Below are 17,279 nucleotides of genomic sequence, written 5' to 3' on the forward strand. Positions count from 1 at the left end.
TAAAGTTTTGGAGGGATGTAGTGTCCTACGGGAAACGTCACTGTAGCCAATCACTCCATGATGGCTGGTCTTCCACACACCCCACACCCATCCAACAGAGGCGTCACAAGGAACATGGTGTCTGCCAATAAAAGGGGCGTACATGCCCTGGTATATACCATGCATGTGTGTTTGTGTTGTTACTTCACTGGCATGTGGGTCTAGGGCTCACAACCCTACACATGCCACTCCCCTCTAACATAGCCAATTAGATCCACATAGGCAAGACCTATTGGTGTTACCAATGCCTGTTAATTTCTAACTCGTTTAAGACCAGGAAGGACTCTTTTCACTTTTTTTGCTTCTTTTTTTCTCAGTCTTATTTACCGCAAACTTGACCCTAAGGTATTGGAGCACTTTACATGAGCACCAGTTACTTTACACAAGCACACAATCATTTTTGGTAGGCACGGAGAGATTAAGTAATTTGCTCAGGATCACAGGATGTTGAGTCCAGGCCGAGACTCGAAACTGGTTTCCTAGCACCGAAGTCGGCGCTCTGGCCCTTACAGCAACATCCTCTCGTGAATGTATTAAATTAGATTACATCCTGAAATAGGACATTCAAATTTGAGAATTTTGGCTGTGCTTCTCTTTCTTCTTAGCGAGGGTGTGAAACATTGAAAAAGGGTACACGAAATGCGGCCAAGAACTCTGTTCATATATTTTCACGTTCACTTCTGAACGATAATAAAGTACGATTATTCTCCCTGCCACATAGTGAATAATCTTTCCTAGTAGAAGGCGTGAATGCAAAGCACGCGCCTATATCTAAAAGGTTCACGGTCTAGTGTTTGAAATAACCATTGCGCATGTGCTGCTATGAAGTGTCGGAGCGTTCCAAATGGTAATTTAGGCTGGCGTCATCACGCAGAGTAGATCGCATTAAACCTGGTCCGTTCTTCCAGCGAAGTTTAATAACCGAGTAGTGGTGGGTTTGGAAAACAACGCTAACTGGAGACATAACGCATTGTAATCATGGTATGTACGCTATCTCTGTGACGTTGCGTTTTAAAGTACCGCGTTGTTTTAAAATATGCTGAGGTCATTTCCACGTGGTCTACGTGGAATGTACACACAGCGTCGCCGCGCCTACTCTTGTTTCGCTGCATTCATGCTTTTCTCAAGCTCTGCTGGTTCGGTTGCTGCCTCCTAAGCCTTTTGAAAAGCTCCAAATTGTATTTTTTTCACTTACTTGCAACTCTGTACTGGTCTCTCGCTTTATTACTTAAGATTGGGATGTCGTCAACTTTGAGAGAGGATGTGGCACTACGGCCAGAGTTGCTGACTTTGGAAGTCGGGAGACCTAGGTTCAATTCTCCGCGTGGGCTCAACGTTTCGTGCTTCCGTAAAATCACTCAATCTCAGCGTGCCAGAAAGAAGAAAAATACAACGAACGTGTCCCTGTGTAATGTGACTGGTGCTCATGTAACTGGGTCCAATACTTTAGGGTCGAGTTCGCAATACATTAAAAAAAAAAATAGCTTTTCAAGCGTGGCATGATTAACCCATTGATAGTGGGCACGGCCAGGACTTAAAGAGGGTCGAGTCCTGTTATTAAAAATTTACGACTTTCAGCTAGAATCCTAAAAGGCGCTAGATTCATGCCCTTAACTTTACTGACAGGAACACTGATCTGTTTTTCAACTATAAGGATAAGGTATTATATGCTATAGATGCATTTCTTGTTTACATTCCACGTGCTTTACTTCAGCTTCCTTTCCCTAAGTTTTTTTTCCCCAAAAATGTTTATCTGTGTTTGTCCATGATTCTTGTGTAGTGTATATTTTGAATTGAGTTGCCACCAAGCGCCTGAGTGAGTGCAGGTTGTCAGTTGTTATTGATGGCGCACACTTGAGAAGTCGAGGCGAAAGGCGGTGGTGCACGGTTCTCACAGTGTCAGAGGGACATAAAGTATAAAGCTGGACAGATGTAGTATGCTGTGTGTCCAGCATCATGTTTATCTAAGCTGGTTTTTGCAATGCTGAGAGTGAATGATGTACTACAGTGTTGCTGCAATGCACGGCCGGAGAAAAGGGACAGTTGAAGTGAGGTGAAGCTCTGACAGGACGTGCCCTCTGATGCTGTTACCTAGGGACTAGGGCTGTAACCTTGGGCATAACATGAAATAAAGGGGCAGATTTACAAGCCCCTTGCGAGACATTTGCGCGGCCATTGCGTCACTTCTGTGACGCAGCGGCGGCGTAAACGATGCGCCATGTTGCACCTTATTGATAACGTGACGCATCTAGGGAGATGAGTCACGTTGTAAAGCCCTGCGCTACATTAAACCTGTGTCAGGTTTAATGTATGCAGGGTGGGCGTTCCGTCGGAAGAAGCCTCGGAAAAGTGACGCAGTGAAATCCACAAGATTTCACTGAGTCACTTTTCCGACGCTGCTGCGTCAAAACCCTGCGCCTGCTTGAAGCAGGCGTAAGGCATGACGTAGCACGTTCGGTATGGGCAGCCCCTGAGCATTGTTGGAGTTGCGTCGTGCTTGCGACACGACTCCAGCGATGCGCCGCCCTTATGCCATCAGATGCGTCACGCATCTGTTTATCCTTGCGCCACGATGCGCTGCATTGTAAATGCGGTGCATCTGTGGTGGCGCAAGGGTAAACTTGCGTGACGCATTTTTCCTGGTGCATCCCTGCTGATTTGCAGGGATGCGCCAGGAAACATAAATCTGCCCCAAAGTACTTATCTCCTACCTGAGTGGCTCTTGCATCACGAGAGCCTGTCCTCCAACTTACATTTCTTGGGCAGTAACGTTAACATTCTCTCCGGTTTAGCGGCAGAAGCGGCGATAATATGCCCTGGAGAATTCCAATAGAAGCCCATGTTCACACCAGAACATGGACTTCTATTGGAATTCTCAAGGGCATATTATCAAGCCCATTATCGCCGCTTTAGCGGCAGTTTTCTGCCGCTAAACCGGCGATATTTTTTAACGCCGCCCTTGATAATCTGCCCCATTGTTCTTAGGAACCTGGGTGAAAATTCATCAAGACTCAGGTGACAATTGAGAGTTGGTGGACAGGAGGATGCTTGTCTAATGGGCCTGTAACCATGTAGGACAGGTGTTGAAGCCTCCCACCTTCTAATCCACTGGCAAGCGGTGTCAGTTCAAGCTGGTGAGCACGAGGATCCCAGTGAGGAGTATGTGCAAGATCTGACAAAGAGCAAGCGGAAGGAAGTTCTAAACTGAGGTATGAGTCCCTATATATAGCTGTGAACTTGCAAACAATGTTATAAGGACAGTGCTATTAAGATTAAGAGGAGCCGGTGCGAAGAGGCATGAAAACTCTTCACACTAAGCATACCCTTGAAAAGACTCATGGCCGTTTAGGCAGTAGTACATTTATTGGTGACGGTGGCATTGAGGTGTTGGCAAGTGTGCAGTTTGATTTACCAGTTAAGGTGCCTGTGGCAAAGGCAGCCTATACCTTTGGAAAATCCTTTATGTACGGTTGGTGCTATTGTGCAGCAATAGTTGCACATTGCTCCATTTTAATTAAAGTGTCCTGGGCTCATACTTCACTCATGGGCCCGATCACTGCTCACATGGCTATGAATTCAGTTTTCCTAAATCTAAAACTACCTTTATCAGTGTCCTGTTTTTGGGTTATGAGTTATCAAATGGGGGCAAAAGCCTTGCACTACATTTCTTAAAGACCTGTTCCCTGTTAAAACCATCAAATACCTTGAAAAAGTATCGACCTCTTTTGGGCTTTCTAAACTTTGGTGTAATATACATACTAAATTATGCACAACGGGTTAAACCGTTGTACAACTTAATTAGTCCTGATTTTTCTAATAAAGATTGGGCTACAAAACACACTACCATTATCAGGAATTTATAGACTGGCATGCTCGTCTAAAAATGTACATACGCATGTTAACACTACCAACTTAGTGATCCCCATAATTTTGTGTTACGGTGGTTATGCATATGTTTTATTAAATGAAAGAGAAACCATGCTGATTGCCGATATACTTATATTCAAATCTGGAAATGCATTAGGCATCAACATTTTATTTGTTTAACGCAGTTCAAGCAGCTGTCCTGATCGAATGTCCATTGGCTCAGGGGAAATGCATAACTGTGGTGTCTCTTGTTACAGGCTTGGAGGCCGTCACTGAGGCCAGCATTCCTAATGGCCTTTTATCCAAGGTGGATCCAGTGGGTCACTTTCTTGAAAGCTAGTGATATAATTTGTTTTTTTATCCTACCTTACAACACAGAGATACCGCCAGTAAGAATACCTTTTGTTAGTGAAATTATGCCTCTAGATCAATATGTTTTTATATTTATACTGACTGTTCAGCCCAGTCTGCGGTTGGTACTAAGTACAAATATTCAGCAGCATATGTTGCACTGAAAGGTATCATAAAAGATGGTGTATTTCAGGCACAAAAAATATATTCAGAAACTTTGGGTGACTGTACCTCGCATCTGGCTGAAGTGAAAGCTTTGGTTCTGACTTCGCAGAATACAGATCCAGAATTCCCCATACTTTTAGTGTGTGATTCCTGATAGTGCGTCCAGGCTTTTAATGATAATTAGGGCCTCCGATTTTATCCATGTTTATTTTTAGCTCATTTTGAGGTCTCGCTGAGTCAGTGCGCATGTGCTGCTCAGAGAGACTTTAGTAGGTGAGTTTTCAAAGTGCTGCTGGCGGGCGACAAGCTTGCGTTCACGCGCGAACCGCCAGCCTTCAGCGCCATCTGTCTTTTCTCTTGCTTGCTCCCTGCCTCCGCCCCTCCCCCCGCCTTCGCGATTACAGACTATTCTGAGCAATAATTTGGCAAACCAGCAGTCGTATCTCAACAGCAGAGTCACTTTTCAATGAACCTGCATTGGCACAATTTAATGTCATTCTTCTCAATAGTGCAGAGCTGGAACTTATTACCAATAACGTCAGTCTTTAATACACCAATTTGACGACCTTTTAACAATCGTTCTTTAAAGAACCGGTACATAGGCATGGCGATTATGTCTTTAATGGACAAGTACGGCCATTTCTCAAAAACAACACACTATAATTGTACAGTAATGGCACTTAAAAGATCCATATATCCTTGACTAGTGAGTACACGCATTTCCGGCACTGTAGATCATGATAATCTGTATTCGTGGCTTAAACCAATCCGCTTTACATAAAAAATGTGTTTGTTATAGCAATCCAGGAAAATGTAGTTCAGACCGAAGGTCTCTGGCGCTGTAGCCACAGGGAAAAATGCTGCTGCATGTACGGAATATTAGGAATGTGTGATATGCCGCTAGTGAGAGACCGCTACATAACATGGTAATTCCGTTTCAAGCACAGTCAGTAAATTAGAGAAAGGCTCACAAAAAAGTTGGTACCACCGAATCAAAATACGTACGTTTTACATGCATCAAATGAAAATAAAAAAATCACATTGCATTGGTCTGTAACAGTCCGTTTCAAAACAATACCTCTATCTCTACGAACAATGATCCAAATAAAAGATCATGGCTGTGTACAAAATCCTAATACTGTATGTGCACTACCTCCCTGTGAGGAATCAAATCCTGACCGCCAGCCCCTCCCCCATCATGACCCAGGGTCGGGCTCTTATCGGCATCATTTTAGGACAACCACACACACACACACACACACACACAACCACATACACACACACACAACCAACCAAAACACACAACCACACACACAAAGGGAGGAGACAACTGTAGCAGGACCTTCGGCTCGATCAGGACATCAGAACCACCGGAAAAGGAACCCCTCGGCACGACCTGGGTATCAAGAAGTTGTCACTGGAGACATTGTGATCCTATGAACAATAGTGTCATCAATGATCTAATCCAAACTGTAAACTGTGACAAATAACATCCCTATATATTGCAGTACCACAAAAACAGCAACAAGCATTGGCGTAGCCAATAGGTCTCGCCTTTGGGACCTTATAAGTGTTTTGCCATGCAACAGTTTTTGCACCAAGGATATTGTGCTGCATAACTAAATACTTATAAGGTCCCAAAAGCGACACCTATTGGCTATGCCAATGCTTGTTTTCTGTAACGTTCCATTTTTATTTTGTGCGTTCTGTACAAATAAACTGCAGTGGGTATTTTCCCACATTTATTTAACTGGTCATGGACTCCATACGGTTAGCACCATCTTAAAAGGGATCCCCAAGGGCTCTTAATCCCTTATTCACGTAATCTGCAAGGTTCTGTTTTGGCTGCACTTATACTTAGCCAATGCCTGTGTATGTTGTTAAAACGTACTAATTTCCAGGTCTCTGCATAGCAATGGCCGCTCAATCTGGTTTCCGCTTACTCCACAGAAGATCGATGGGGCTGACTATCCCATCCATGTCGTGAATTATCCGTTCATAAGCTTGGATACCCCTATCATGTGGCCCTTTACTGTAAGGGCCTTTCTTTTCTTGCATTTTCGTGCCGTCATGTTGGAAATAGCTCACATGCCTTGTTTGAATAATGATAGGCTCCCCAACCCGTGCGCATGACTAGCCTTGTATGCTATGGAAAAATAGTTATGTGGCCAATCCATGTTTTTCTTTATTATTATAACAAAGTTATTGGGATCAAGTTGGTCACTTTTGTGGGCTGTTCCTACATGGTGGCACGATAATGCAAGAAGAGAAAGGCTATCCCTGAGGTAGTTCAATTCACTTTTTTATTCTGCAGAGTAGATCCCAATATATGTGTATTGTCTTCCCCATTTCCCTTTTCTCCATCCCCAGCGTTGGCTTGCGCAGGGATGTTGTAGCACGTCTAAGGATAAAGCATGCCACAATCAGTGGGTAAGGGCATTTTTGAAGAACCTTGTGTTTTTCCTATGTAGTATTCTTGTTTCAATAGAATATTACTTCTCCTCCTTTTGTAGGTCAAGCCTAGCGCTGCTTTGCTAGGCATGCTGTATCTGGGGTTCTGGAACCTCTTATCTTTTCAATTGGCTTCTGTTAGTGCTCTTCTTAAATGCCTGCTTTTGTTTGGTGGATATGACAAAGTAGTACCGCCTTTTGGCATTTTGTTCTCTTCCAGGCGAATATCCCTGTTACTGTGGTATTACTCTATTTTTAGTATACGTTCGTTCCTGCTGCACTTTTTTTTTTCTTCTTCCACTTGTGTATCAGCACGTCGTCTGCCATGGACGCTGCGCTTTGTGTTTTTGACAGCATTTATATTACAGCCACCTTTTCTTTACTTTCTGTCACTGCCTCTTTATATTTATGGCTTTCCCCTCCCTCCTCGTGTTAGGAGCCCACCCCCAACCATCGGAGCACAAACGCAGCTGTGGGTTTCTCAGCACACGCGTTGTGGGAATGGGGAGAGCCCACGCTAAGACTCGAACCCTGTTCCCAGTCCCGAAGTCAGCAGCTCTGTATCTTTCGCCACACCCTATCAGACATGTTTATTTGTTCTGATGGGCATATTTTGGATGACAAATATCCAACAGAACAAATTAAACAATAGAAACAAAATTACGAACCACAACACCGCAGCCATATGTCTCACTTAAGACTAACATGAGCCAGCGGCGAAAATATGATGGGACACTTACAGAAAGCGGGGAGTTGCCTCTAAGACGTAAATCATGAATACTCGGAGGCCTTAGGTTCAGTGGCGGCTGCACTACATCCCTGGCTCGGGCAGTCAGGCAATCCCTCAGGCCTTGTTCTTTCTGACACCACCTGACCAGTGGTTTAGACACCGCTGATCTAAACACAATGGTAGATCGGCTCACAGATACTCAGCTGCATGCAAGTATCACCACATACTACTTTAAATGAACCACACAAGACTCAGCAAACTCGGTCTTTGGAATGGTATGAAGTCACCGGTACGGGGAATGGGAGCACACAGGATACTGCAGCGGACTATAGGCCCTTCTTTAACAAGGAAACTCTATCTTCAATGGCGTTATGGCACTTTACCTCTCAGGGAATATATGGCTAATTGGTCCCATTCGCAACTTGCACCTCAATGCCCAGCGTGTGGTTACCCAATCGAGTCAGATTTGCACATTTTATTTTTCTGTCAAGCTTATCAGAGACCGAGAAAGTATTGGCTGGTACCTTTATTAAAAAATCTAGGATTCTCTCGCCATCTCTCAGCATACAGAGTTTTAAAAACTGATTTAACAGCTTCTATAGTATTCGCAGTTGCGAAATTTTTAACAGCCATGTGGTTTACTCGAAATTACTATACCAAATTGAATAGCGTACCCGAATGCAGCTAATGATTTTTGTAATTTGTGCATGGAATTTCATATGGTACTCGCGTACTTGAGTAGTCTCTATTTTAATAGCCACATGAATCAAACTGTAGTCTCTGTTCAAATTGGATATTATGTATGCTTTCTATGATAATTATGGCACATTTTTGGATATATTGCATTGCCTTGAATCTTGTGCATTTTATTGTATATAAAATTGTTTTATTCTTTTATGGTCCCAGTGACCGAAATAAAGATAATTAATAATAATAATATTGGCCTATGCAATCCCTGGTCTCCCTGCATTCAGAAAAAAATGTTATTTATCTGTTAGTGCGAACAAGCTTTGGCAAAACTAATAGGTCTGGTTTGTTTTAGTTATATATGTTAATTGGTTTGTGTCATGTCAGGATGAGGTAACAAAAAACTCACAAAGAGGCACCTCTATCCTGGTAATTTTTTTGTCTGTGTGAAACGCAGGGTTTTAGTTTACATGTTTTAAGTCAGGCCCTTATTAACAAAGACTATTCTTCTTGGAAAGGATTCCTATTTTTGCTTCTTTGGCTAGGCCCTTTTTAAAGACCCCCCCCCCCCCTCAACTTTTTCATACCTCTAAATCACTTGGCACAGCTGTCTTTTCAGTGTAGACTTGTTTTTGTCACAATGCACCCTCTGCAGATTTGTGTGTTTGGTTCTGTATTGGGGCCAGTGTGAGAACTCCAGAAATGAAACTTATGTCAGTTTGTAAACAAACAAATATTGCACATTCATCACAAGTACGTACTGATAAACACTCAAATCTCTTAACCCCTTCAGTGCTCCGCCCTTTCCCCCTCCTGTGCCGGGCATTGTATTAGCGGGCGGGGTCCATGACGAGACTATCTCGTCATGGGCATAGAAGAGGTTAAATAATTGACTTCAGATATTGCATTTCAGCCCCCCCATAAAGCAAGCTGTAGCCCATGTGTGGGTAGGTGCTTTTGTAAGAATCAGTATAGTGACAGCCAGTCATAACAATGGGGCCATTTAGCTTGCTTAGTTTCCTTACATAACCAGAGACCTCTTCTAGTATGCATGCTGGTAATAATCAATACAATGTGTGTGAGATCCAACAGAGGAGTTGTAGTACCATTAAACTGGATTTGGAAGGAAAAGCTGTACTCTTACAGCCACGCCAGAGGTACTAAATTAAGATCATACCCTTCCTAACGTTTGCTGGACATGTCTTTTGTGGTTCCTATAGTAGTGGGGAGTAGCTATCGCTCATATGTTAAGGACTGTGACGGGGAGGTCTGACAAGGAGGTAATGGTTGAGGGCCTGGACCTGAATGTTAAAGGGTGAGAAGAATACATCTATTCTGGGTTGTGAGAGATGGGTATACACATGCATAGGTGCTTTAGCTTTTTGTGATATGTTTTGTAATTAAATGGCACAAACTGTCATAGGGAGTGAAAATATCCACTGCGATATTATAGAGGGGTACGGTTATCAATTAACTGAGATATAGTCAGGACTGCAACCTATGCACCCAGTGCTAGAAATGGTTCTCAGATACTCACTATCATAGAATGCCTATTTGTTAGAGTAGGGCAGATAATTTCCCATTAAAACGTTTGCACCCAGAGAAGTGCAGGGAACCTCTTTTTGAATATTAACAAGTGCATTTACTTACCTGTGTGAGTATTTGCCTATCTAAAGCAGTATGTATTTATGTTTGAAACTTGCTGTTTACGGTGACCAGCTATGTATATTACTGTTTGCATTAAAAAATAATCACAAATCGCTGTGTGGGAGTATAATGTGAAATAAATATGTGGTGTTCTCTATTACTCGTGAGGCAGCCCTCACAATAATGATTGCGAGATTCATGTACATTTGTATCTGATAGAGACATCTAGCCAAAGATTCCTTAACTTTGAATTCTCCCCAGGCACCAGTCTGGATCTGGACATTTTTCAGCAGTACCTCTGCGGGCTGGGGGACGTCGTCTCCAGATATGTCAGTGGAGCCATATAAATCCCCTCAGGCATGTGGACGTCAGTTTTTTTCTTTTCCAAGCTGCATCGCGGAATCGGAGAAGCAGTTCCTTGGGTTGTTTTTTCCTGGCCTACTTCGACACCTGGTGTCGGTGAAACAGTGTGTCCTTGACTGTTGTCGAGAGGTTTTACACCTTGTGGGTCTTGTAACCGACCTATGTCGGTTACAGACCCGCATACAACCTATATGTGGTGTTTAGGTGAACACTACGACGCCAAGGATTGTGGTTCCTGCCAGAAGTTAAAATCGAAGTCGTCGAAGGAGCAGCGTTTGAAACTGATGGCAGTGTGTGTATCGTGATCCTCGGAGGCTTCCCACCCTTGGTCTTTGTCGTCTGGGAAGAGCTTTTGCAGGTTCAATCTAGGAGCCGAAGCAGGTCTAGAGGACGTCTTTCTCTAGGGAAGTCGAAAGGTAAGGCGAGACTTTAAGTTGCATTCTCGGATTTGACCGCGTTGAGACTCCGTCTCCGGGAGCTCCTCCCGCTCGATGGTTGAGGAAGCCATATGCGGCTCCACTGCTCTTCTCCCTATGTTTCCAGGACATCGATGGCTCAGATGAGGGAGGGAATATTATGGTTCCTTACACCTCATCTTAGGGACCCGATCTCCCTCTGGAGCGCCTCAAGGCCCCAAGGAGGTGAGTGGGGCGCGGTCTAAGGAATTTTCCACTGTGACGGTTGGGCCAATGGATCGGCATCGGCTGACGTTGACTGACATCGCTTTGATGCAGGCTCACAGTCCTTTGGGATCTTTGCCATGGATGCCATTCATTGACCAACCCATTCTGACATTGACGTCGGCGGCACCGGTCGAAGACACCTCTCTTCCATCTGTTGACGTTTACCTGCACCCGGGGACCATGTCTGTTTGCATAGGCATCCATCCATTAGTGGCCTGGTAATTCAGGATGCAATGTCTTCTCAGGATATTGATTCTACTCCTAAGACTCCAGTAGGTAAGAATGCTAGGGGTCCTGATGCTTGTGGTAGGCATATTTTTGTCTCAGCCAGGGCAGCATTGAGAGCCACCAACACTTCTTGTCTGCTGAGGCGCGTTTCCTATGCTTTATGGGATTCTTTACAGATCATGCTCCCATATCTTCAGGATAACCTCCTTGTTGAGGTTGGCAACCTGGTTAGGGATGGTCAGCAAGCTGTTAGGCTTGCCATAAGATGTGGCATGGACACAATGGACTCGATGGGTCGAGCCATGGCATCTTCAGTGGCGCTAAGGCGACGGGCTTGGTTTGTATCTTCTAGTTTCTCGGAGGCTGTCCAGTCAGCTTTGGCCGACATACCATTTGACAATGCCAGTCTTTTTGGAGATTTGGCAGATGCGGCGTTAAGACTCTTTCAAGGAAGATGCAGAACTACAGAGTTGTAGTCCTGCATTTCACTCACTGGTTTTGTTTGTCCCTAGGTTGGGATTATTTTTAAGTTAGGCAATGTGTAGCCTTTTTAGGATGTTGTACATGTCCAGTTTTGGATAACGGTACTGCCTTGTGTCCTCCGGTGGGGAGTGGTGATTATAACCTCAGTTCCATTTTTCTTTTTACTTGTGTATCGATTGAAATAACTGAGAGCGGTTCCCTTGGTTCAATGGCCTCTGAGAATGAGCTTTCTGCTCAAGAGGCTATCATTAAGATAGGTGCTTCCTGTAGGGAAGCGGATCTGTTACATTCATCTTCGAAGCAGTTCAGTATGCAAGTTGCATGGCTTTTAGAGACATAAGGTTATGCCAGCTGTAGGCTGGTGTATAGTGACTCCTTGGTCTACGCTTAGAGTATTGGTGCTTCAGCAGGTTGAAGCATTGCTCTGGCTCAGAGTTATATGCTTGCATTACTTGAGTGCTATTTGCTTGCAATTTCTTCCTTTATGGCAAAGGAACTGTGTTTAGTGAAGGCATAAATATAACCTCAACTGCAGGCAATTCCTGGTCCTACTCCCTATTGTGGTGCTGTAAATTGTCAGCCAAAGCTTTATGACGTACGAGTTGGGCCAACTTGTCCCTGGACCAATGTAAATTTGATGGCTTGTCCTTGACCTCAGACAATCTGTCCTAGGGTGTCTGGCCGTTTTGGTCTCCAACCAGGCCACCGGTCACCTATAAAGGTCTGGTAAACACTGTTATAATAAAAGGATTTTTTTGACTTTATATTAAGTTTCTTCTTCCTATGATATTCATGATATACATGGTTCTGTCTGATCAGCATTACCTGTCTTCTGGAGAGGATGTACCTTTTATTTTCTGCATTCCTCAATTCGTGAGGAATCATCACTGTTGTACTTGGTGGTGTCAGTTATTTAGGATACCTTTAGACAGGCAGCTTTTTCTTCCGGCAAGTCACAGTGTTGTGTTGGGGGCAGAGTACACCCTTTAATCTCTTGGTTGCGTATTTTTGCCGAACCTCTCATTTCAGAGTGTTTTTTGGGGTATACGGTGTAAACATGATAGAATGTGCTGCTGTGTTTCTTATATTGTCTTGTATCCCAGATGTCGTGTGTGCCTGCTGTGCAAGGATTTATTTTATGAAGTACTGGCGAACTGCGCTCTTAGGTGCGTTACCCGTTTTAGTCAATATTATTGAAAAAGCGCTTTTGGAACTGGTTTCTCAATTCTAGTTAGTTCTTAGGTATACAGAGTATACATGACTGTATTATATGTTACACATTTTTTTAAAGAGAAAAAAAAAGGGAGAAAAGAAAACTATTTTAATCAAAGAGGTGGTCGATTTCTCTTTTTCTAGCTTGTGTTGGTGTTTGAGCTTATTCAGAGCTCGAAATTGTGTTCAGTCTGTCAGACTACGACACTGACGACTGTATGGCGGCAAGCTTAATACGTTTTTGCGTACTGGCAGTAGTTATTGGCCAGTGAACTCATGTATATTGCCGAGTCAATCGGAGTGTCTGATGACATATTTATGTTTGTATATATATTTGAATCTTTGTGGCAGGGTGTTATACAATTGGTGCATAGAATGGATATGATTTAACATTTTGTGCAAACTAAATGATTTATACCAATTAGGCTTTGTAGTTCATTTTTCCCTTGGGGGACATGAGTTCTGAAAGTCCTGTTTTGGGACTTTATCAGGACAGTTTTTTTTCTGATTCTTTATTGTTGTGAACATTGCAGATTATATGACTCTTATCATGCATTTGACCCTTTTTGGTCATTGAGTTTTCATACCCAGTTGTGAGACAGGGGTTAAAGTCTGTCATACGACAGATGGTTCTCTAGGGGTTATTTCAACCCTTTTTCCTTCTAGGGCTGATACTCTGGCCTGTAGTGTGGTTTTTTTTTGTTTTTTTTTAAATATGTTCTGTAACAGTGATCATGGATTCTAATAAGAGTCTAGCTCTTGCTCGTCTACTCCTACATTTGGTCCGTTTTTAGTTTTGACCGGCTAGTTCTCTTTGTGAACGTTTGTAAGATTAGTTCGCAGACCCTCCTCCAGTGAGGTATAGCTATGGTATTTAATTCAAAGTTAAGGAATCTGTAGCTAGATGTCTCTATCAGATGTGCAAGTTACTTACCTTCGGTAACGCTATGTCTGGTAGAGACACAGTCTAGCCGAAGATTCCTTAATGCCATGCCCATCCTCCCCGCTCTGCGAATTACCTCTGGGGAAAGGGTTATACCCTTTCAGCACTGGGTTTATATACCCGTGATCACTATCTGAATCTATGTTGGCACTAAACAAATCGCTTGGCCTGGCCACTTAGCTTGTTTAGATGTTGCAATAACATCCATTTCCAAATGTGTGTGGTTGGTAGAGTGGGGGTGTGTTTTCTCTGGATAATTCACCAGTGAGTAGTATTAATTTCTTTTTTCTTTCTATGAAAGTCTTCATGGTATCATCATACCTTGACACTGTCAATATATCACATAATGGTGTAATTTAACACACAACCTGGTGGTGTTGTAGGTTGTTTGGCTATTGCCATGCCATTCATTACCATTGGAATGGTTTATAGAGTGTATCATCTCTTCCCTCAAATGGGGGTTATTCACCAGGGTGTAGAGTTTCATGTAGCCCTGTGTTTGGTTAATTTCATTGGAGTTTTTTCTTTAAGACCCATGTCTGATATTAATCTACCATTTGATGTTTCTTCTTTATTAATGATCATTGATCTTTTTTGGCACACTGTTTCCACAACCAGTTTCTGTAGTGGTTCACCTTCTGGTGCAGTAGGTCTCGCAGAAAAAACGGACGTTTGAACACCCGATGGGACTCAAATGACTGCACTGACGTCGTATTCGGAGACGACGTCACCCCGGAGCCGTACGAATCAGTCCCCTCGCGCGCAGAGGTACTGCTGAAAAATTTCCAGATCCAGACTGACGCCTGGGGATAATTCAAAGTTAAGGGATCTGCGGCTAGACTGTGTCTACACCAGATATAGCAAGACCAAAGGTAAGTAACTTTTACATTTGGGGCCCTTCTCATCGCCCCTTTCGCCAGCAACCAACATTTGTTTTAAGGCCCAACCATTGCCTCCCAAGCACCAGTATCACATGACATGGTGTCCGAGCTTCCAGTGCTTCTTTTCTCTAGCCTCCGTCACTCCCTCCATAGCACGCGCGCCTGCTCCCCATCAAACGCCTGATTGACATCTCTCTCCTCCAGTCTCCTTCTGATCAATGTAAAGAGCAGACCAATCAACTCACAGCAAGGACTAGCTTCTCACACCAGTGAAAGCGACGCAGTTTCATGAATGTGAGATATCATTTGAGCATGTTGAAGAAAAGCTGGAATGCGAATATTCGGATGTACACGCATGCACAAGAAAGAGGCAAAAAGCTAGACCGTGCATTCGCAATCCGTCCATTTGAGTGAGCGGTCATATTACACAGGAAAATCTCTTGGTTTTTTGCCCTTTTGTCTCTTGTGCAATTTAATTTTCAGGTCGCATTGACTTTCTGCGTTATTTTTAAAATTCATAGATTGCTGTTTAAATAATGAATTGCACACAAGTGCAATAAAACGTAAACGTGAAAAAGAAAGACCCGCATTGTTATCAGTGATTGAAGTACATTAAAAACGAGTGAACGGGAGGCATTTTGTACCCAGTGAACGGGCTAAGAAAGGGCTGAGAGCGCGGAAGAAGCGCGGCAGCCGTGAATGGGTGCTGTGCTGAGCAAGGGCAAGGAAAGACACCCAGAGACAGCACGGCGGCCATGAAGCGGGCAGCGCTGAGAAGGGGCAATGAAAAGTGCAAACATAAATGAAAATTGAAAAATTGTGCCTGAGTCAGGAAATAAAATGGGGCGCTGCTCCATGGGAGTTAACAATTGACTAAAGGGTGGAACAAAGAGACCAGATTAACCACTTACAAGCAAGGAATTTTTAAAGACACTGACACTCACAAAGGAACAGCAGGGGCACAGCTGTAAAATAGAATACAGCAAACCCAAGTAGATGATGGACGGAGCGCTGACATTTTTCAGACACTCACCCCCAGTCACAGATCTGGGTTGAATCCATCATCATTCTTTAGCTCACTTCGCCACCCCAGTTCAGACACAGTTATATGCAAATGAGTCTTGACCCTGTGCCTCATGGGAACAGTCCAGCCCGTACTGCCAAGCCATGTCTTCCCTGGACTGGAAACAAGCATCCTGGGACCGGTTTGTCTAAACTGGGGTGGCATGGTGATCAAAAGAATGATGGATTTAACCCAGATCTCTTGACTCTGGGTGAATGTTTTGATTTGTTCTGCATTCCGTCCATCAATTGTGTGTCTTTTGTAAAATAGAATACAACCTGTCTCTAAGAGACCGCGCAAGCACTGTCTAGTCCCGACCTAAAAAATGGCTAAAGAAACTTTGCAGGCTGATCATCAAGCAGTTCCTGTTTTTCTGAACATTCACCACATTTTCAATAAACTCTGTTTCTATAAAGAATGTTAATTATTTTAATGGTACATTGAGTAAAGAGCTTTTTCGGATGTAAATTTGTTTTTTTTTCTTTAAATATTACCTTGTCACCACCAACGTTATTCAATTTTATCTTGCTGTATTGTCAGTAGGTCAAGACTGTCCTGGTAATCTCTAATTTATGTTTGCCCTTCAGTGTGAGCCTAACATGCCTGCTTAGTAATAAGGCTTGTGATTTGTGACCTAAATTGAGAATTTGTCTTTAGACAACTTATGGTGAATGTTGGATTTTAATGAACAGTCGTTAGCGGAAATTGAATATAACATTTCCTAGCTTTTGAGAAGGAAAGTTTCAGTCCTATTAAGGACGCAGAGGCGGGGATTATGCTTATCGCTTCCATTTATTCCGCTCCGCATCCCATGAGTCTTTGTAACAGTAACAGAACAACCATGGAGTCAGTCTCATATAAGCAACATATAGGAACAACACTTCCTCTTCCTTTAAGCAAAACATCTTCCATCCTTCTTTTCTGTCAAGAATCTTGCTTCTGATCCTGTAGAAAAGCCGAAGTTAACCAACATAAATTCCGAAATGACATAACATTAAGTCATACATCAAATTAGTAATACTGATCACAATCAAGACGCTTACTGACAAATTGATTCCCTCCTTCCGCAAACCATAGCAACAGTTAGGCTCAATATTACTGAACAAGGTTGAAAACAACTTTAAAATTGTCGCTGAACGCCATCATACTTATCCATCATTGAAGACTTCAGCTGATAACTGTAGAGTAATAGATGAAAATTACAGCTGGGAGGGATAATCCTTGCCTCTGCGTCCTTAATAGACTCGTATCTTTGCTTTCCGAAAGCTAGGAAAAGTTATATTCTATGTCTGCACCAGAGACTCAATGTCCGCACCAGAGGCTCAAATTATGCTAGTTTAAATCTGGTTTTCAATCAGTGAAGCTATGCCAGTGATTTGTTTGAAATAAGAATACATTAAATATGGAGTCTGAAGACCAGTCCACTGCTCTACGGATGTCCACAAGGCGGCACCCCAGGGAGAATGCTTTCGAGGCCATAGCTCCC

General features: G+C 43.2%; 1 protein-coding gene across 1 annotated transcript in view; it reads left to right on the forward strand.

The window, feature by feature from the left end:
- Nucleotides 1-874: 874 nt before the first annotated feature.
- TMA16 (translation machinery associated 16 homolog) overlaps nucleotides 875-17,279 on the forward strand; it is a 248,383-nt gene continuing 231,978 nt past the window's right edge. The window contains exon 1 of the mRNA XM_085641779.1: nucleotides 875-1,020. Within this exon, the coding sequence (XP_085497905.1) occupies nucleotides 1,018-1,020 (3 nt within the window). The 5' untranslated portion in view covers nucleotides 875-1,017. The remainder of the gene's footprint in view (nucleotides 1,021-17,279) is intronic.

The sequence above is a fragment of the Triturus cristatus genome, chromosome 2_2 (genome assembly GCF_964204655.1).
Source record: "Triturus cristatus chromosome 2_2, aTriCri1.1, whole genome shotgun sequence".
Taxonomy (NCBI): Eukaryota; Metazoa; Chordata; class Amphibia; order Caudata; family Salamandridae; genus Triturus; species Triturus cristatus.